Source organism: Pseudophryne corroboree, chromosome 3 (genome assembly GCF_028390025.1).
Source record: "Pseudophryne corroboree isolate aPseCor3 chromosome 3, aPseCor3.hap2, whole genome shotgun sequence".
Taxonomy (NCBI): Eukaryota; Metazoa; Chordata; class Amphibia; order Anura; family Myobatrachidae; genus Pseudophryne; species Pseudophryne corroboree.
In genome coordinates, this window is record NC_086446.1 from 14,752,432 (window position 1) to 14,775,419 (window position 22,988).

At 46.2% G+C, this 22,988-nt stretch overlaps 2 protein-coding genes across 2 annotated transcripts in view; one reads left to right on the forward strand and one right to left on the reverse strand.

Annotated features, from left to right (window-relative positions):
- Positions 1 to 22,988, reverse strand: part of LOC135057021 (zinc finger protein 585A-like) — a 180,088-nt gene that overhangs the window by 50,214 nt on the left and 106,886 nt on the right. The window lies entirely within an intron of this gene.
- LOC135056963 (zinc finger and SCAN domain-containing protein 12-like) overlaps positions 1 to 22,988 on the forward strand; it is a 60,346-nt gene that overhangs the window by 26,261 nt on the left and 11,097 nt on the right. The window contains exons 2-6 of the mRNA XM_063962759.1: positions 5,232 to 5,358; positions 5,918 to 6,109; positions 9,198 to 9,276; positions 9,393 to 9,490; positions 9,877 to 10,747. Of these exons, the coding sequence (XP_063818829.1) occupies positions 5,281 to 5,358; positions 5,918 to 6,109; positions 9,198 to 9,276; positions 9,393 to 9,490; positions 9,877 to 10,747 (1,318 nt within the window). The 5' untranslated portion in view covers positions 5,232 to 5,280. The remainder of the gene's footprint in view (positions 1 to 5,231; positions 5,359 to 5,917; positions 6,110 to 9,197; positions 9,277 to 9,392; positions 9,491 to 9,876; positions 10,748 to 22,988) is intronic.

Genomic DNA, 22,988 nt, shown 5'->3' on the forward strand with positions numbered 1-22,988 from the left:
ACCAAGCTAACTAGCTTGAAACATCAGCAACCGCTGAAACATTACTTACCAGGTAACAATGCAGTACTCAACTAAAAACAAAGTTCTACTGAACCAGATCATCACTGCAGGCACACGAAGCGCTGGGCGGGCGCCCAGCATCCTCTATGGACTGCGAGAAAAGGATTTACTGGGTCCACATTAGTACCATGGGGATGTACCAAAGCTCCCAGAATGGGAGTGAGAGCGCGCAGGCTCCTGCAGAACTGCTTGACCAAACTTTAGGTCCTCAGAGGTCAAAGTATCTAACTTGTAGAACTTTGCAAATGTGTTCGACCCAGATCAAGTAGCCGCTCGGCAGAGTTGTAGAGCCGAGACACCCCGGGCAGCCGCCCAGGAAGAACCCACCTTACAAGTAGAGTGGGCCTTACCAGACGTAGAACACGGCATGCCTGCCGTATAATACGCACGCTGGATAGTGAACTTGATCCAGCGAGAGATCGTCTGCTTAGAAGCAGGACACCCCATTTTCTTGGGATCATACAGGACAAACAGAGTCCAATTTTCTGTGACGAGCAGTCCTCCTCACATAGATTTTTAGAGCCCTCACAACATCTAAGGACTTTGATGAAATTGTGGAGTCAGTCGCAACTGGCACCACGATAGGTTGTGGTTGATATGAAATGCCGACACAACCTTCGGAAGAAACTGCTGACTCGTCCGGAGCACAGCTCTGTCTTCATGGAAGATCAAGTAGGGGCTTTTGCATGACAAAGCCCCCAACTCCAACACACGTCTAGCAGAAGCTAAGGCCAACAAAGTGACAGCCCTCCACGTGAGAAATTTGACCTCAACCTCCTGTAGAGGCTCAAACCAGTTAGACTGAAGGAACTGCAACACCACGTTAAGATCCCATGGCACCGTAGGCGGTTCAAATGAGGTTGCATGTGCAGAACTCACTTCAAAAAAGTCTGAACCTCAGAGAGGGCAGACAATTGATTCTGGAAGAAAATGGATAGGGACGAAATCTGGATTTTCACAGATCCTAACTGTAGGCCCATATCCACACCTGCTTTCAGGAAGAGGAGAAACCGTCCCAGTTGAAACTCCACCGTAGGAAACTACTTGGACTCACACCAAGATACATATTTTTTCTAAATACGATGGTAATGTTTAGATGTTACTCCCTTCCTAGCCTGCATTAGGGTAGGAATAACCTTGTTCGGAATGTCCTTCCGAGCTAGTATCTGGCGTTCAACCTCCCTGCCGTCAAACGAAGAGGAAGAGGCCTTGGCTCTTCTGGCAGTAGATCCAGAAGATCAGTGTGCCAAGTTCTTCTTGGCCAGTCTGCAACAATGAGGATCGCTTGAACTCTTGATCTCCTTATGAGCTTTAGAACTCTTGGAATGAGTGGAAGTGGTGGAAACACATACCCTGACTGGAATACCGACTGAGTCACTAGGGCGTCCACTGCCACCGATTGCGGGTCCCTCAAACTGGAACAATAACGCAAATGATTCTTGTTGATACCAGAGGCCATCATGTCTGTATGGGGTACACCCCAAAGATCTGTAATCTCCTTGAACACTTCCGGATGGAGACCCCACTCCGCTGGATGGAGATCGTGTCTGCTGAGGAAGTCCACTTCCCAGCTGTCTACTCCCGGAATGAAGATTGCTGACAGCACCAACGTGTGTATTTCTGCCCAGAGGATGATTCTTGTTACCTTTGACATTGCAGCTCTGCTCTTCGTTCCACCCTGTTGGTTTTTGTAAGCCACTGTCGTTACATTGTCCGACTGCACTTGAATAGACCGATTTCCTAGAAGATGGGCCGCTTGGAGAAGACCGTTGTAGACGGCTCTTGGTTCCAGAATGTTTATCGGCAGGCCGGCTTCCAGACTTGATCACCTTCCTTAGAAGTTTTCCCCTTGGATGACTGCGCTCCATCCCCGGAGACTTACATCCGTGGTCAGATAGATCCAGTCCTGAATCCCGAACCTGCGGCCCTTCAGAAGATGAGGTAATTGTGGCCACCAGAGGAGTGACATCCTGGTCTTTGGCGACAGACGTATTCTCTGGTGCATGTGTAGATGAGATCCCGACCACTTGTCCAGGAGATCTAGCTGGAAGGACCGAACATGAAACCTCCTGTACTGCAGAGCCTCGTAAGAGGCCACCATCTTCCCCAGAAGGCGAATGCACTGATGAACCGACACCCGGGCTGGCTTCAGGACATCACGGACCATTGTTTGTATCACCAGCGCTTTTTCCTCTGGAAGAAACACCCTCTGCACTTCTGTGTCGAGGATCATTTCCAGAAAGGACAACCTCCTGATTTTTGGAAATTTCAGGATCCAACCGTGTTCTCTGAGTAGTTGAGTCGTGAGAACAATGGACTGTAACAGCTTCTCCTTGGAGGATGCCTTTATCAGCAGATTGTCCAGATATGGAATTATGTTCACCCCCTATCTGCGGAGGAGAACCATCATCTCTGCCATCACTTTGGTGAATACCCTCGGTGCTGTGGAAAGGCCGAATGGCAGGGACTGGATTTGGAAATGACAGTCCAATAGTGCAAATCGGAGATAAGCTTGATGTGGCGGCCAAATCGGAATGTGGATGTACGCATCCTTGATATCCAGGGATACCCTCTTCCAAACCTGATATCACCGCCCTTAGAGACTCCATTTTGAACTTGAACTCCCTCAGGAAGGGGTTTAGCGATTTTAAATTCAGAATGTCTGACCGAACCAACCGGTTTCGGTACCATGAAAAGGTTTGAATAGTAACCTTTGTTTTGCATATGAGGTGAGCCTGATTTTAAGAATCTGTGAGGATGGAGATATTGAAATTCCAGCCTGTACCCCTGGGACACAGTATCCTGCACCCAGGTATCCAGGCCGGACGACACCCAGATGTGACTGAAATGCCTGAGTCTCGGCCCCACTTCCAGGCCACGCGGTCCACCGTCATGCTGAGGACTTTGGGGTATCTGAAGCAGGTTTCTGTTCCTGGGAACCCGCCGCAGTAGGTTTCTTGGATGTTGGCCGACCTCCCCTAAAGAAGGTGTTTGGCCTTTTTTGGCTTGGCAGTCTGAAAGGACTGTGATGCAGGTGAAGAAAAGGGTTTCTTTGTAGGAGGTGCTGCTGAGGGAAGAAAATTAGACTTTCCCGCTGTAGCCATGGAAATCTTGAATCCATGGCTTCCCCAAAGAGATTCTGACCTGTATAGGGTAGGGTCTCCACACGTCTCCTGGATTCCGCACCGGCAGACCACTGGCGCAGCCAAAGTTCCCTACGAGCTGAGACAGACATGGAAGAAATTCCTGCAGCCATTGAACCCAGGTCATTCATGGATTGCACAATAAATTCTGCAGAATCCTGAATGTTACACAAAAACAATTCAACATCCTTTTTATCCATTGTATCTAAATCCTCACGTAACGTGCCTGACCACTTTACTGTAGCTTTGGAATTCCATGCACTGGCAATCGTGGGACGTAGTATCGCCCCTGAAGCCGTGTACATGGATTTGAGTGTAGTATCAATTTTGTGATCAGCCAGCTCTTTTAAGGCGGTAGATCCTGGAACAGGTAAAACCACCTTTTTTGAGAGTCTGGATACAGACGTGTCAACTATGGGCGGGTTTTCCCATTTTTTCCTATCTTCAAGGAAGGGCAAAGCCACCAGAACCCTTCTAGGGATTTGGAATTTTTTCTCTGGGTTTTCCTATGCTTTCTCAAATAAAGCATTTCATTCCTAGGATGCAGGGAAGGTTAGCGAGGCTTTCTTATTGTCAGTGAAGTAAACCTCAACCTGCTCAGGTGTTATATCCGCAATATTCAACACATCTCTAATGGCCTCTATCATCAACTGCACCCCTTTTGCAAGAGATGCCGCCTCCGCAACACATCCCCATCACCATCTGCCGTGTCAGAATCGGTATCCGTGTCATCTTGCATAATCTGTGCAAGAGCACGTTTGTGGGAACATACCGTGGGGAACCCTGAGGACTGGGATCATCCTGAGAGGACATAACCTCTGCAGCATATGACACAGAGTCCCTGGACATAGCTTACTAATGTGGACCCCAGAATCCTCTAGGACGTAAGAGAAATATAAGTTGTGAGAACAGGAGAGGAGCATTGGTGTAACATTACACAGTGCCGCTATGTATGACGCTGAGCATTCTGAGGCTGGGTCTAAGTTTGTCATTTACCCTGAGCTGGGGCCGCAGGGCAGGACTGGCTATTACTAGAAACACAACAAGGAGGTTGAATGGTCCTTCTCCTCATTAAGTTAGGCCAATTTGGAATGTAGGAGAGAGAGTAAACCTAGTACAATGAGTGCTACAGTGAGTACTGGATGGACCAGTCTGTGATCACACTATTACATGTGTATCTGGGTAGCAGCTGAATAACGAGGGAGGTCAGTAGCGGCTCAGTACTCAGGTGGTGCAGGGTTAGGAGGCTGCGTGCTGGAGGAGGCAGACAGTACACTGGTGTTGATGGAAGCACTGATTACAGCAGGAGCAGGTGGTAACTCTAGCAGCAGAATGATGAGTACTGGATGGATCAGCCTGTGATCACACTATTACATGTGTATCTGGGTAGAAGCTGAATAACAAGGACAGTCAGTAGCATCTCAGTACTCAGATGGTGGAGGAGTCAGACAGCACACTGGTGTTGATGGAAGCGCTGATTACAGCAGGAGCAGGTGGTAACTAGCAGCAGAATGATGAGTACTGATGCAGGCTGAGCCCACAGGAATGAGAGCACTCAGGTAAATGAATGGAGAGGTCGGAGCTCATTAGCCGGGATCTGCTTCTGCTACAGGGGACCAGGAGTCCTTGGAGACTTATTGTACTGGCAACGTACAGGTGACAATGAGCAGTTTAGGTTGGGAGCTCTAGCATTGGATTGGACGTGTGAGTCATGTGCAGCAGAGGGACGCTGTGGATGGCTGGGAGCGCTCAGCTGACCTTTGGCAAGATGGTGGCACCCTTGTTGTTTTGGACTGCAGCTACAGGAATATCCTGACGTGACTGGTCAGCTGTTACGTGCAAGACAGTGAATCAGCAGCGCTGGGTAGGGTGAGAGGGTTTAGGTACTCGCTTTGTAACAAGAGAATGCTCAGATAGACACCAGGGCTCTACAGCTTAGGGAGGATGGAAGACTTAATGGTCACTCGGTGTTACATATATATGACCGTTACATGTGTTCTATGTGATGTGTATTATATTTATTCCTAGACAATCCAGCTGTGAGGAGCGAGAGGTGTTATTACAAGGAGCACTCAGAATGGAAAAGGACAAGAATCACAAGACTGATTTGATAATAAATCTCACTCTGGAAATCATCTACCTGCTGACTGGGGAGGTGAGGGGATCTGGGAGTGTCACAGTGACATCACTTGTATCTATAGTAATAATATAGGGACATGACTGGGGAGGTGAGGGGATCTGGGAGTGTCACATTATCATCACTTATATCTATAGTAATAATACAGGGACATGACTGGGGAGGTGAGGGGATCTGGGAGTGTCACGTTATCATCACTTATATCTATAGTAATAATACAGGGACATGACTGTGGAGGTGAGAGGATCTGGGAGTGTCACAGTGACGTCACTTATATCTATAGTAATAATACAGGGACATGACTGGGGAGGTGAGGGGGTCTGGGAGCATCACAGTGACATCACTTATATCTATAGTAATACAGGGACATGACTGGGGAGGTGAGGGGATCTGGGAGTGTCATAGTGACATCACTTATATCTATAGTAATAACACAGGGACATGACTGTGGAAGTGAGGGGATCTGGGAGTGTCATAGTGACATCACTTATATCTATAGTAATAAAACAGGGACGTGACTTGGGAGTTGAGGGGATTGTGAAATGTATACAATGATAGTGTACTTTACAATCCACAGGGTTACACAGTAGTGAAGAAGACATCCAGTGAGTGTGAGACACCCATCAGCCATCTCTGTGTGTCAGGAGGACTGAGGAGGACCCAGAGCCCCATCACGGTGCCTCCACCTCACTCACTGATACATGAGAGACACAATGACCAGAAGATCCTGAAACTCACCAACAAGATCATTCAGCTGCTGACTGGAGAGGTGACTGCTGGGAAAGGGACATTATACAGTAACACCAGGGGACGTGTCTGGGTGATGACTGGAGAGGCGACTGCTGGGAATGGGGCATTATACAGTAACACCAGGAGATGTGTCTGGGTGATGACTGGAGAGGTGACTCCTGGGAATGGGACATTATACAGTAACATGAGGGGCTGTGTCTGGGTGATGACTGGAGAGGTGACTGCTGGGAATGGGGCATTATACAGTAACACCAGGGGACGTGTCTCAGTGATGACTGGAGAGGTGACTGCTGGGAATGGGGCATTATACAGTAACACCAGGGGATGTGTCTGGGTGATGACTGGAGAGGTGACTGCTGGGAATGGGACAGTATACAGTAACACCAGGGGACGTGTCTGGGTGATGACTGGAGAGGTGACTGCTGGGAATGGGACATTATACAGTAACACCAGGGAATGTGTCTGGGTGATGACTGGGGAGGTGACTGCTGGGAATGGGACATTATACAGTAACACCAGGGGATGTGTCTGGGTGATGACTGGAGAGGTGACTGCTGGGAATGGGACATTATACAGTAACACCAGGGAATGTGTCTGGGTGATGACTGGAGAGGTGACTGCTGGGAATGGGACATTATACAGTAACACCAGGGGATGTGTCTGGGTGATGACTGGAGAGGTGACTGCTGGAAATGGGACATTATACAGTAACACCAGGGGATATGTCTGGGTGATGACTGGAGAGGTGACTGCTGGAAATGGGACATTATACAGTAACACCAGGGGATGTGTCTGGGTGATGACTGGAGAGGTGACTGCTGGGAATGGGGCATTATACAGTAACACCAGGGGATGTGTCTGGGTGATGACCAGAGAGGTGACTGCTGGGAATAGGGCATTCTACAGTAACACAAGGGGATGTGTCTGGGTGATGACTGGAGAGATGACTGCTGGGAATATGACATGGGCCCTCATTCCGAGTTAAACGGTCGCAAGGCGATTTTAGCAGCGTTACACACGCTAAGCCTACGCCTACTGGGAGTGTATCTTAGCTTCTTAAATTTGCGACCGAAGTATTCGCAATATTGCGATCACAAACTACTTAGCAGTTTTAGAGTAGCTCCACACTTACTATGCCTGTGCGATCAGTTCAGTGCTTGTCGTTCCTGGTTTGACGTCATAAACACACCCAGCGTTCGCTCAGACACTCCCCCGTTTCTCCGGCCACTCCTGCGTTTTTTCCGGAAACGGTAGCGTTTCCATCCACACGCCCATAAAACACCGTGTTTCCGCCCAGTAACACCCATTTCCTGTCAATCACACTACGATCGCCGGAGCGAAGAAAAAGCCGTGAGTAAAAATCCTTTCTTCATAGCAAAATTACTTGGCGCAGTCGCAGTGCGAACATTGCGCATGCGTACTAAGCGGATTTTCACTGCGATGCGAAGAAAAAGAACGAGCGAACGACTCGGAATGAGGGCCATTATACAGTAACACCAGGGGACGTGTCTGGGTGATGACTGGAGAGGTGACTGCTGGGAATGGGACATTATACAGTAACATGAGGGGATGTGTCTGGGTGATGACTGGAGAGGTGACTGCTGGGAATGGGACATTATACAGTAACACCAGGGAATGTGTCTGGGTGATGACTGGAGAGGTGACTGCTGGGAAAGGGACATTATACAGTAACACCAGGGGACGTGTCTGGGTGATGACTGGAGAGGCGACTGCTGGGAATGGGGCATTATACAGTAACACCAGGAGATGTGTCTGGGTGATGACTGGAGAGGTGACTCCTGGGAATGGGACATTATACAGTAACATGAGGGGATGTGTCTGGGTGATGACTGGAGAGGTGACTGCTGGGAATGGGGCATTATACAGTAACACCAGGGGACGTGTCTCGGTGATGACTGGAGAGGTGACTGCTGGGAATGGGGCATTATACAGTAACACCAGGGGATGTGTCTGGGTGATGACTGGAGAGGTGACTGCTGGGAATGGGACAGTATACAGTAACACCAGGGGACGTGTCTGGGTGATGACTGGAGAGGTGACTGCTGGGAATGGGACATTATACAGTAACACCAGGGAATGTGTCTGGGTGATGACTGGAGAGGTGACTGCTGGGAATGGGACATTATACAGTAACACCAGGGGATGTGTCTGGGTGATGACTGGAGAGGTGACTGCTGGGAATGGGACATTATACAGTAACACCAGGGGATGTGTCTGGGTGATGACTGGAGAGGTGACTGCTGGGAATGGGGCATTATACAGTAACACCAGGGGATGTGTCTGGGTGATGACTGGAGGGGTGACTGCTGGGAATGGGGCATTATACAGTAACATGAGGGGATGTGTCTGGGTGATGACTGGAGAGGTGACTGCTGGGAATGGGACATTATACAGTAACACCAGGGAATGTGTCTGGGTGATGACTGGAGAGGTGACTGCTGGGAAAGGGACATTATACAGTAACACCAGGGGACGTGTCTGGGTGATGACTGGAGAGGCGACCGCTGGGAATGGGGCATTATACAGTAACACCAGGAGATGTGTCTGGGTGATGACTGGAGAGGTGACTCCTGGGAATGGGACATTATACAGTAACACCAGGGGATGTGTCTGGGTGATGACTGGAGAGGTGACTGCTGGGAATGGAGCATTATATAGTAACACCAGGGGGGGATGTGTCTGGGTGAGGACTGGAGAGGTGACTGCTGGGAATGAGGCATTATACAGTAACACCAGGGGATGTGTCTGGGTGATGACTGGAGAGGTGACTGCTGGGAATGGGACGTTATACAGTAACACCAGGGGACGTGTCTGGGTGATGACTGGAGAGGTGACTGCTGGGAATGGGGCGTTATACAGTAACACCAGGGGATGTGTGTGGGTGATGACTGGAGAGGTGACTGCTGGGAATGGGACATTATACAGTAACACCAGGGGATGTGTCTGGGTGATGACTGGAGAGGTGACTGCTGGGAATGGAACATTATACAGTAACACCAGGGGATGTGTCTAGGTGATGACTGTATCATTGTGTGTGTCAGGTTCCTATAAGGTGTCAGGATGTCACTGTCTATGTTTCCATGCAGGAGGAGGAGTATATAGAGGAACACAGGGGTCTGTACAAGGACGTGATGATGGAGAATCACCGGCCCCTCACATCACTGGGTAAGAGGAGACTGTCATGTATTGTACAGGGGAGAGCAGGTATGGAGGCCCCTATATACACATCACCTGATAATCACATATATACACTGTACTCAGTCACTGTGTGTCTCCTACAGATGGGCCCAGTAACAGAGATACCCCAGAGAGATGTCCCCGTCCTCTGTATTCCCAGGATTGTACAGAGGAGAATCACAGGACCCCACAGGAGGATCAGGTAGGTGGGATTTAGGGTCTCCCAATATACCAAAGTGACTGTCACTCGGCTGATACTGAGGTGGGACAGAAGCAAATAAGAGCAAGTAGGTGACACCGTGCTGCAGTGCAGGGGGCAGATTTGGGAGGAGCGTATCCAATCTCAAATCTAAATTAATCTATCATAATAAAACTGCCCAGTACTTGTTGGGCTTCGTGTCAAAGCAGCCAGTATTTACCCTGCATGCAATGACAATAAATGTATGTGCCCCCTTGTAGTGCAGCATGGTTTGTCCAAATGCAGTTATATGATGTGAAGAGCAGCTGTGTGTCTCATACACTGATATTATACTGTTTCCTCTCCAGTAATAACATCAGGCATTACACTATATTCTCTGATCTATTTAGGGTGAACAGCTGACTGATAGAAAAATAAATGATATAGACAGAGAAGAAGAGACGTATGTGACTGATATGAAGGCAGAAGCTATAGAGGGAGAAGAGACGTATGTGACTGATATGAAGGAAGAAGATATAGAGGGAGAAGAAGAGACGTATGTGACTGATATGAAGGCAGAAGATATAGAGGGAGAAGAAGAGACGTATGTGACTGATATGAAGGCAGAAGCTATAGAGGGAGAAGAAGAGACGTATGTGACTGATATAAAGGCAGAAGATATAGAGGGAGAAGAGACGTATGTGACTGATATGAAGGCAGAAGATATAGAGGGAGAAGAAGAGACGTATGTGACTGATATGAAGGCAGAAGATATAGAGGGAGAAGAAGAGACGTATGTGACTGATATGAAGGCAGAAGATATAGAGGGAGAAGAAGAGACGTATGTGACTGATATAAAGGCAGAAGATATAGAGGGAGAAGAGACGTATGTGACTGATATGAAGGCAGAAGATATAGAGGGAGAAGAAGAGACGTATGTGACTGATATGAAGGCAGAAGATATAGAGGGAGAAGAAGAGACGTATGTGACTGATATGAAGGCAGAAGATACAGAGGGAGAAGAAGAGACGTATGTGACTGATGTGAAGGCAGAAGATATAGAGGGAGAAGAAGAGACGTATGTGACTGATATGAAGGCAGAAGCTATAGAGGGAGAAGAAGAGACGTATGTGACTGATATGAAGGCAGAAGGTATAGAGGGAGAAGAAGAGACGTATGTGACTGATATGAAGGCAGAAGATACAGAGGGAGAAGAAGAGACGTATGTAAGGGGTGATCAGCAGTGTAAGGAGGAGGAGATCCCTACAGACATCAGCACAGGTGAGTAATAATCACTTTTTACAGATAAGTCACATATTCTCCTTTCCCAGTAACTACAGCAATCTCTTATCCTACACCCTCCTCGGTCAGTACAACTAATGAGGGAAATGTATCTCCTTTGTGGGGAACTCAGGAACTATCAGCCCCTATTATACTCCTGCTCTCCCCCTCACATCAGGTCACTGTGTGTTACCAGCCCAGAGATCTAACCAGTCTCCTCCCCACACTCTCTGGTGTATCTCATACATCAGGAGCCATCAGCCCCTATTATACACCTGCTCTCCCCCTCACATCATGTCACTGTGTGTTACCAGCCCAGAGATCTGACCAGTCTCCTCTCCACACTCTCTGTTGTATCTCATACATCAGGAGCCATTAGCCCCTATTATACTCCTGCTCTCCCCCTCACATCATGTCACTGTGTGTTACCAGCAGTCATACTGTGTGCTAACAGTACCTCTGCCTATGGTATTACATGCTATATTATGTACGAAATGGATGTGTTATTTGTGGCATGGTGTGGCTGCTTCTGGTGCACAGGCTCGGGGTTACTCATTCCACGTGACACAATGCTTAGGAAATATCTGGCGCAGCCCCTGTCATGTATACACATGCTCCTGTAACATCCGACCTCAGGGAATTGGCCAATGAGCGGCTCCTGTTACTGAGTTGGCAGCATCTGAGTCTTGCTACCGTTGCCTTAGGTATATAAAACATTTATTGAGCTTGTCTATGGGAACCTGCATTCAGAATCCTGCACCTTCCCTGCTGATTACCTGTCCCTTGGCACTTGCATGACGGCCTTCTCTGGCTTCTGACCCATGGCCTTAAGGGCACACCAATGGTTAGTAATGGAAGTGTCTTCAGGAGCGTTTACCTTCAGCATCCATTAATATATAATCCTGCAATCTCCAAGGGGGTAAAGGAGGAGTAGTGGGAAAAGGCGACCAGGACCCTATCAGAGGGGTGTGATCAGACCCAAGTAAGATAACAGGAGATGGCCCCACCCCTCAAGCTCCGCCGCGATGGAAGAGATTGCTTTTGTCCAAAGTCTTTCAAAATATTCAAGATTGAGGGTGGAGAGTGCTGGGAGTTAGATATATATGATAGAACATCATCTGCAAAAGCCGAGAGACGCACATCTGCAGTACCAATTTGAATTCCCTGGAATGAAGGTGAAGTTTGCAGGATTTGAAAGAGCGCGTCTATTTCCAAACTGAATAATAAAGGTGAGAGGGGGCAGCCTTGATGTCTACCTCTCTGCATGCTTATTGAAGGGCCTTGTAATCCATTAACAATTAAAGAGGGAGTAGGCGAGGAGTAAAGATAATGAAGCATTTGTATAAGGGGCGAATTCACGCTTCTCAAGGAACCGAAACAGATGAGGCCAAACTATGGTGTTAAAAGCTTTATGAGTATCTAAGCTTAGCAGTTTACAGTTAGGATTCGAGGAATTAGAAGCGACAAGAGCGGTTCGTATTGCCTTTACCGAGTGACGACTTAGGACAAAGCATACCTGGTGATGAGTTACTAGCTCAGGGAGTATGCTCTGAAGCCTATTGGCCATGACTTTTGCAAATATTTTAAATTCAGTATTTAATAAGGAGATGGGTCTATATGCCTCCACCGAGGCAGTGTCCTTGCCTGGTTTGGGTAATAGAGTTGTAAATGCGTGAGAAAATGAGGGAATGTTTGGAAAAAGTTTACCATAAAGTTCAAGGAGAGTTGGGGTAATCTAATTTTGGAGGAGTTTGAAATATATCCCAGTGTACCCATCCGGGCCGGGAGATTTGTGCGGTAATAGGTTATTAATCACCATCTCTAGCTCTCCTTCCGTTATGTCTGCCAACAAAAGATCTTTCTGAGCCTCAGTGTGGGGAGATTTGCTTCATTCAAAAGTGTTGAATGTAAATCAGTATGAAAGGGTCTTGCGGCATATAGTTCAGCATAAAACTGAGTAAACTGTGAAAGTATCTCTGATGTCTTAGGGAGGACTCTACCAGATGCCTGATTCTTAATTGAGGAAATAAATGTGCGTTTTTTCCAGGGTTTTGACATCATGGATAGCAGTTTTCCAGTTTTATTACCCCAATGATAAAAATAATGTTTTGTGTAATCCAAGCGTTGAGTTGCCTGTGAGGTCAAAAAGGACTCTAGCAATTTTTTGTGTTTGTAGATATGAACCTAAAGTTGAGTCAGAAGGGCAGGTGACATAATCAGGAGAACTGTGTTACAGCTTCCTGTAATGTGTGATATTTGCTAGCATTATCCTTTTATCATTTTGCTACATAACCTATGATGTGGCCCCACATCACCGCCTTTGACGATTCCCAGAAAAGCACCCAGTCTTCCCAGTGCTCAATGTTGTCATCCAAGAAGTTATTACAAGTATATATCAAGAAGCGCTTAAAAACTTCCGACTGAGCCAAGTAATCCGGAAATCAGCAAAAGCGGTCCCGAGGATGAGCATTTTGTAAATAGAGGGATAAATTAATGGAGGCATGATCAGATATTAGAATATCTCCTATGTCTGTTGATGTAACCTGGGTCAGGAGTGAAGTATCTATCAAACAGTAATGGATACGCGTTAGAGAGTTGTGTGCTGTAGCATGATGTGTAAACGTTCTATCCGCCATATTCAATAGACGCCAGGGGTCCCCTAAGTGGTGTGTGTCTTTTACTTCCTGTATACAACCCCAACATTGTGACGTAATCCTAGCAGCAGGTGGGGATTTATCAATTGTTGGGTCATCAACCGTATTGAAATCGCCTCCAATAATCAATGAATATATAATACAGCTAGCCAGCCTTTGACTTAAGTCATGGAAAAACGTGCCTTGACTAACATTGTGTACATACACATTAACCAAAGTGTATCGGGTGCCTCCCAGCTCCACATCCACCACCATATAACGACCATTAGGATCACACATAGTCTAATATGGTATACCGCAAATCTTTATGGAAAAGCGCAGCCACCCCACGTGACTTCGAGTGGTAAGACGCCGATATGCATTCCCCGATCCAAGAAGCCTGAAGAGTGGAGCCATCCCCCACCACCCTGGGACTTTCCTGCAGGAAGATTACCTGAGAACATAGCCTACGATTATGTGTAAGTACCTTTTTGTGTTTTATTGGGGAATTAAGGCCTCCCACATTCCAGCATAGCAAGGAAATATGTAATGGGGTTCAGAAAGTAGAGACATCATCAGCCTGTGCTGCCATCAGGTTTATCAGAAAGAGAATTTCCCTTGAGAAACTGGCCCATAGCATCCCCTTGCGGCTCCCCCCCTCCCCCTCAGAAGCACCTTTTTAACTCTTGTAGCTTTTGAAAAAATATATTTATGAAATCGGGGCTGTCTGGCATGAGGGGCATAGAGAGAAGTGAGGGGGACATATTTATTACGAATCTTCCCAACTAGAATCAAAGATCTACCATTGCAATCCACCCACTTATTTTCCAGGTGAAAGGGGCAGGATCTACTAGAAAGGATGGCTACACTACAGGAGATATAGCATGTTGGGTAGTTATTGGTAAACTGAGGGGGAGAGTGCAGATGAGCATGTGATCCCTGAATGGCCACCACCTCCGCCTTCTGGTAAGCAAAATATTTTAGTGCAAGACGTCTCTTATATTGAGAATTAAGACCCTTTACATTAAGACTTAAAAACTTCACCATAATAGAGAGATTCCAGATCATGGTATGAAACCTCTAGGATCATCTGTGGAAAGTCCAATAGAGTCTGTAGGGTGCGTGCATACTTCAAAACTATCAAATAACAACAGAAAAAATAAAATAGGGAACACAAAATGGAAGACAAACAGAAATAGCGTCCATAAAGGAGCTAGAGATTCCGTCACTAGAGTACCGTGACAGAAAGGTGGAAAAAGGTGGCCCACTGACTACCCGAACTAGCCATACAAGAGTGCAAAATATAGCGTTATAGTAACAGTTGTAGAAAGAAATATAAAATATAGCATAACATAGTACTAAGAAAAAGCAATATATACAACGCTTATAAACTGGATATGGAAAAAACAATTAGGTTTTATTATATAGAATTTGTTGCAACAATTAATTTAAAAATCAATTCATAGATGTACATCAAGTATATATAAAAATAAATTAAAAGATAGGGCAAACACAGCAATTAGTTTGGTATATTACCATACAAGAAGTTGGGCAGAGTTGGTTTGTGTATACTCCAAGGTACTTATGCCACAGTCCTGGGAGCAATTTCCAATGCTGGCAGATAAAAGTTCACAGAAATCTTGAGGACAGACCTTTGCTTTGTTCCGAGCAACAACCCAGTCCTATTTAAAGTTTGGTCTCCTGTATTTTTAGTGGATGTCTGCCGAATCCCCGTTTTGGCTTGTATAAAGGACTTCTGGTCTTGTTCCAAGTATAAGGTGGTGGAGTCTGTAGTGCCCAACTTCTCTTAACCAACGCGTTTCACTGTATCAACCGCTTTATCAAGGTATGTGTGCCTGCTGTAAAGGTGCCCTTTTTAAAGGCTGTGCTGATTGCCCATTGTTAGCAGCTGAGGATAATTTCAACATAATCAAATAACTCAAAAACAAAACCATATCCAGTTTAAAATGTTAGTAAGTATAGGAGACAAATGCATATATATATATATATGTATATATATATATATATATATATATAGAAAGTGCTTTTAGTGCATATTCATTACGATATATAATAAAAACAAAAGAAATCAGAATTTCCTGTCTGTGGATCCAATCACATGACCACCAGGATCATTTCCTGTATTTGGAACGCATATACATCCAATCATTAGCTTCCTATGGTAAATTTACTGACCATGTGACTGACTGTTTGTAAATACAGCCAGCCCTATGGTCAGCCTGCGTCCCCATGCGTGTGTCCATCTCCGTACGGTGGCCCGATCACGTGCGTCCGATCATGTGATCTAGCCCCGTGACTGGCGCGCGTCGCCGGAAGAATGTGATTCCCTTAGTCTGATGCTAAGAGCGGTCACGTGATCGGACCCTCCATATCACGTCATTGCCCTTCGTTCAATACATGAATCTACATCCCTTTGAAGTATCGTTTTACCAGCATCTTTGATTATACTTAAGTATTTCCTACTGCTGGTTCTATATAGATATTTGATTATCAGAAAATATATATCTTTTAAGACATTAAGATTTCTAATAGGTATATATTTTGCCAGTATGTGTCTGGATCACATGACTATATTTAACCAATAAACATTCTGATATTCAAACAGTGTAAACATTCTTATATTAAGACAGTATAGATTTTTCAATACATGTAGTAAACCCTTATATCTTCTCATTTCTTATAACAGCCAGATATTAGTTTAAAACAATATATCTATATATGTATATAACTGAGGAGCTTAATAAAGATGTTTTAATTCAATCTTTTCTATTTTGCTCACTACTGACATCTTGAGGTTGGATGCCATAATTATAAGTTTAACAAGGAAAATAAATATATATATATATACATATATATCTCTAACAATTGGAATGTGCTATCAAATATCTGCCATCCCACAATTGTTACGCTTCGGACCATTATCTTAGGTTGCTATAATACTACATTTAATTCTAATGCCTCGTTGAGGCCACTTGGATATAGAGAATTTAATTGAAATGTCCAGAAGATCTCTTGTCAACATAATCTAGTGAATCTATCGCCCCCCCGGTTGGTTTGTGTTATATGTTCTAATCCAACGAGTCTTAGGGAACTAGGGTCCTTCTTGTGATGGTACAAGAAATGTCTTGATACACTATGTTTTGTTACCCCATTAGTAATATTTCTGCGATGTTCCATAAATCTGGATTTCAAAGCTCTAGTTGTTCTACCCACATATTTTAGATTGCATCCACATTCCAATAGGTATACAACCCATGTTGTGTTGCAATTAATGAAGCTGGAGATGTTTATGTATTTTTCCTTTGATATTATATTCACCATTTTGGTTTTGTTACGTGCATGTGAACACGTCGTACACATGCTGGCCCCACATTTATAAAATCCATTGGGTTTTGTGGTTAGCCAGCCTTTTCCAGACTTTTCATCTGTATCAGCTCCTAGTCAACTAAAGAGTTTAATATAGTTTTAAAGATTTGTTTTTTTTCTAAAAATAAATTCCAGTTGTGTAGGAAGAATACTACCCAAAATGGGATCATTTTGGAGCATATGATAATTTTGTTTTATTATATTTTTAATGTTATTTGATTTACTATTAAACTTAGATATGAAGGCTAGTTCTCTTTTGCCTGACAGAGTTTTTTTTTTTTTTTTGGACGAAGAAGAGTATCTCTTTCTATTTTCTCTACTTCAGAGATAGCTTTGCTGTGGGTAATCTCTATCTGAAAAATATTCCATTAGTTTCATAGCCTGTGTTTTAAATGATTGCGTCGAGGAAAAATTCCTTTTGACTCTTAGTAATTGTCCTTTGGGAATATTATTTTTCCAGGATGGGTAATGCGCACTCCTATAATTTAAATATGAGTTATGGCTTACATCTTTTACATAATTAGAAGTATATATGTGATTATCAATTACTTCTAGAGTGATATCCAAGAAGTTGATCTTGGAAGTGCCGAAGTTAGAAGTGAAAGCTAAATTAAATGTGTTGGTGTTGAAAGACTTAACTAAATCTGTGAACGTGTCATAATCCCCATCCCAAATAAAAAATAGGTCATCGATGTACCGCCCATAGAGGACGAGACGCTCGCCGAGCCCGCCTCCCCAAATGAGGTCCTCTTCAAGCTGACCAACATATAGGTTGGCGTAACTCGGTGCAAATCTCGTCACCTTAACAAGCGCCGAACCTATTACCTTGGTAATTTTCCTTTCTCTAACGTCCTAAGTGGATGCTGGGACTCCATAAGGACCATGGGGAATAGCGGCTCCGCAGGAGACAGGGCACAAAATAAAAGCTTGAGTATCAGGTGGTGTGCACTGGCTCCTCCCCCTATGACCCTCCTCCAAGCCAGTTAGATTTTTGTGCCCGGCCGAGAAGGGTGCAATCTAGGTGGCTCTCCTGAGCTGCTTAGAATAAAAGTTTAGTTAGGTTTTTTTATTTTCAGTGAGTCCTGCTGGCAACAGGCTCACTGCACCGTGGGACTAAGGGGAGAAGAAGCGAACTCACCTGAGTGCAGAGTGGATTGGGCTTCTTAGGCTACTGGACGTTAGCTCCAGAGGGACGATCACAGGTTCAGCCTGGATGGGTCACCGGAGCCGCGCCGCCGTCCCCCTTACAGAGCCAGAAGAGACGAAGAGGTCCGGTGAAAGCGGCGGCAGAAGACATCCTGTCTTCAAGACTAAGGTAGCGCACAGCACCGCAGCTGTGCGCCATTGCTCTCAGCACACTTCACACTCCGGTCACTGAGGGTGCAGGGCGCTGGGGGGGGAGCGCCCTGAGACGCAATATAACACAAATACCTTAGCTGGCTAAAGGAATACATCACATATAGCTCCAGGGCTATATGGATGTATTTTTCCCCCTGCCATTTTACACAGAAAAAGCGGGAGATAAGGACGTCGTGAAGGGGCGTGGCCTATCTCCTCAGCACACTGGCGCCATTTTTCCCTCACAGCTCCGCTGGAAGGACGGCTCCCTGACTCTCCCCTGCAGTCCTGCTTCTGATTCAGGGTAAAAAAGAGAAGGGGGGGCATTTTGGCAGCAGATAAAATTAAACAGCAGCTAGAAGGGATTAACACTTATATAAGGTTATCCCTATATATATATATATAGCGCTGGGTGTGTGCTGGCAGACTCTCCCTCTGTCTCTCCAAAGGGCTAAGTAGGGTCCTGTCCTCTATCAGAGCATTCCCGGTGTGTGTGCTGTGTGTCGGTACGCGTGTGTCGACATGTATGAGGAGGAAAATGAGGTGGAGGCGGAGCAGTTGCCTGTGTTAGTGATGTCACCCCCTAGGGAGTCGACACCTGACTGGATGATTGTGTTTAAGCAATTAAGTGATAATGTCAGCAATTTGCAAAAAACTGTTGACGACATGAGAAAGCCGGCAAATCAATTAGTGCCTGTTCAGGCGTCTCAGACACCGTCAGGGGCCCTAAAACGGCCGCTACCTCAGTGGGTCGACACGGATCCAGATACAGATACTGAGTCTAGTGTCGACGGTGACGAGACAAACGTAATGTCCAGTAGGGCCACACGTTACATGATCACGGCAATGAAAGAGGCATTGAACCTTTCTGACACCACAAGTACCACAAAGGCGGGTATTATGTGGGGTGTGAAAAAACTGCCAATAGTTTTTCCTGAGTCTGATGAAATAAATGAGGTGTGTGATAAAGCGTGGGTTTCCCCCGATAAAAAACAGCTAATTTCTAATAAATTATTAGCACTATACCCTTTCCCGCCAGAGGTTAGGGCGCGGTGGGAAACACCCCCTAGGGTAGATAAGGCGCTCACACGTTTATCTAAACAAGTAGCGTTACCGTCCCCTGATACGGCCACCCTCAAAGAACCAGCTGACAGGAGGCTGGAAAATATCCTTAAAAGTATATACACACATACTGGTGTTATACTGCGGCCAGCGATCGCATCAGCCTGGATGTGCAGTGCTGGAGTCGCATGGGCGGATTCCCTGACGGAGAATATTGATACCCTGGATAGGGACAATATTTTGTTAACTATAGAACATTTAAAGGATGCATTGCTATATATGCGTGATGCGCAGAGGGATATTTGTACCCTGGCATCAAGAGTAAGCGCAATGTCCATCTCTGCCAGAAGAGCATTATGGACGCGACAGTGGTCAGGGGACGCAGATTCCAAACGGCACATGGAAGTATTGCCGTATAAGGGGGAGGAGTTATTTGGGGCTGGTTTAACAGACCTGGTGGCCACGGCAACGTCTGGAAAATCCACCTTTTTACCCCAGGTTACTTCACATCAGCAGAAAAAGACACAGTCTTTTCAAACTCAGTCCTTTCGTTCCCATAAGTACAAGCGAGCAAAAGGCCACTCTTTTCTGCCCAAGGGCAGAGGAAGAGGAAAAAGACTGCATCATGCAGCCGCTTCCCAGGAGCAGAAGCCCTCCCCTGCTTCTGCCAAGTCTTCAGCATGACGCTGGGGCTTTACGAGCAGACTCAGACACGGTGGGGGCCCGTCTCAAGAATTTCAACGCGCAGTGGGCTCACTCGCAAGTGGATCCCTGGATTCTACAGGTAGTATCACAGGGGTACAAACTGGAATTCGAGGCGTTTCCTCCTCATCGGTTCCTGAAGTCTGCTTTACCAAAGTCTCCCTCCGAAAGGGAGGCAGTTCTGGAAGCCATTCACAAGCTGTACTCCCAGCAGGTGATAATCAAGGTACCCCTCTTACAACAGGGGAAGGGGTATTATTCCACACTATTTGTGGTACCGAAGCCGGACGGCTCGGTGAGACCAATCTTAAATCTAAAATCTTTGAACACGTCCCAATATACCCTTCTCACCAAGGGTACCTCAGGTTTGTAGTACAAAACTGTCATTATCAGTTTCAGACGCTGCCGTTTGGATTGTCCACGGCGCCTCGGGTCTTTACCAAGGTAATGGCCGAAATGATGATTCTTCTACGAAGAAAAGGCATTTTAATTATCCCTTACTTGGACGATCTCCTGATAAGGGCAAGAACCAAGGAACAGTTAGAAGTCGGAGTGGCACTATCTCAGGTAGTGCTACGTCAGCACGGATGGATTCTAAATATCCTAAAATCGCAGCTGATTCCAACGACACGTCTACTGTTCCTAGGAATGATTCTGGACACAGTCCAGAAGAAGGTGTTTCTCCCGGAGGAGAAGGCCAGGGAGTTATCCAAGCTAGTCAGGAACCTCCTAAAACCAGGACAGGTCTCAGTACATCAGTGCACGAGGGTCCTGGGAAAAATGGTGGCTTCTTACGAAGCGATTCCATTCGGAAGATTCCATGCAAGAACGTTTCAGTGGGATCTACTGGACAAATGGTCCGGATCGCATCTTCAGATGCATCAGCGGATAACCCTGTCGCCAAGGACAAGGGTGTCTCTCCTGTGGTGGCTTCAGAGTGCTCATCTACTAGAGGGCCGCAGATTTGGCATTCAGGATTGGATCCTGGTAACCACGGATGCCAGCCTGAGAGGCTGGGGAGCAGTCACACAGGGAAGGAATTTCCAGGGCTTGTGGTCAAGCATGGAAACATCTCTTCATATAAACATTCTGGAACTAAGGGCCATTTACAATGCCTTAAATCAAGCAAAACCTCTGCTTCAGGGTCAGGCGGTGTTGATCCAATCGGACAACATCACGTCAGTCGCCCACGTAAACAGACAGGGCGGCACGAGAAGCAGGAGGGCAATGGCAGAAACTGCAAGGATTCTTCGCTGGGCGGAAAATCATGTGATAGCACTGTCAGCAGTGTTCATTCCGGGAGTGGACAACTGGGAAGCAGACTTCCTCAGCAGACACGACCTTCACCCGGGAGAGTGGGGACTTCACCCAGAAGTCTTCCACCAGATTGTAAACCGTTGGGAAAAACCAAAGGTGGACATGATGGCGTCACGTCTAAACAAAAAACTGGACAGATATTGCGCCAGGTCAAGGGACCCTCAGGCAATAGCAGTGGACGCTCTGGTAACGCCGTGGGTGTACCAGTCAGTGTATGTGTTCCCTCCTCTACCTCTCATACCAAAAGTATTGAGAATCATAAGAAGGAGAGGAGTAAGAACTATACTCGTGGTTCCGGATTGGCCAAGAAGGTCTTGGTACCCGGAACTTCAAGAGATGCTCACGGACGAACCGTGGCCTCTACCTCTAAGAAAGGACCTGCTACTGCAGGGGCCTTGTCTGTTCCAAGACTTACCGCGGCTGCGTTTGACGGCATGGCGGTTGAACGCCGGATCCTAAAGGAAAAGAGCATTCCAGAAGAAGTCATCCCTACCCTGGTCAAAGCCAGAAAGGAAGTAACCGCAAAACATTATCACCGCATTTGGCGTAAATATGTTGCGTGGTGTGAGGCCAAGAAGGCCCCTACAGAGGAATTTCAACTGGGTCGTTTCTTACATTTTTCCTGCAAACAGGACTGTCTATGGGCCTAAAATTAGGGTCCATTAAGGTTCAAATTTCGGCCTTGTCGATATTCTTCCAGAAAGAACTGGCTTCAGTACCTGAAGTTCAGACGTTTGTGAAAGGAGTGCTGCACATACAGCCTCCTTTTGTGCCTCCAGTGGCACCTTGGGATCTCAATGTTGTGTTGAGTTTTCTAAAATCACATTGGTTTGAACCATTGTCTACGGTAGATTTAAAATATCTCACGTGGAAGGTGTCGATGCTGTTAGCCTTGGCTTCAGCTAGGCGTGTGTCAGAATTGGCGGCTTTATCATGTAAAAGCCCTTACTTAATTTTTCATTCTGACAGGGCGGAATTGAGGACTCGTCCTCAATTTCTACCTAAGGTGGTTTCTGCATTTCACATGAACCAACCTATTGTGGTACCTGCGGCTACTAGGGACTTAGAGGACTCTAAGTTGCTGGACGTTGTCAGGGCCTTAAAAATATATGTTTCCAGGACGGCTGGAGTCAGAAAATCTGACTCGCTGTTTATCCTGTATGCACCCAACAAGCTGGGTGCTCCTGCTTCAAAGCAGACGATTGCTCGTTGGATTTGTAGTACAATTCAGCTTGCACATTCTGTGGCTGGATTGCCACAGCCAAAATCAGTAAAAGCCCATTCCACAAGGAAAGTGGGCTCATCTTGGGCGGCTGCCCGAGGGGTCTCGGCTTTACAACTTTGCTGAGCAGCTACTTGGTCAGGGGCAAACACGTTTGCTAAATTCTACAAATTTGATACCCTGGCTGAGGAGGACCTGGAGTTCTCTCATTCGGTGCTGCAGAGTCATCCGCACTCTCCCGCCCGTTTGGGAGCTTTGGTATAATCCCCATGGTCCTTACGGAGTCCCAGCATCCACTTAGGACGTTAGAGAAAATAAGATTTTACTTACCGATAAATCTATTTCTCATAGTCCGTAGTGGATGCTGGGCGCCCATCCCTAGTGCGGATTGTCTGCAATACTTGTATATAGTTATTGTTACAAAAAAATTCGGGTTATTATTGTTGAGCCATCTTTTCAGAGGCTCCTTTGCATTTATCATACTGTTAACTGGGTTCAGATCACGAGTTGTACGGTGTGATTGGTGTGGCTGGTATGAGTCTTACCCGGGATTCAATATCCTTCCTTATTGTGTACGCTC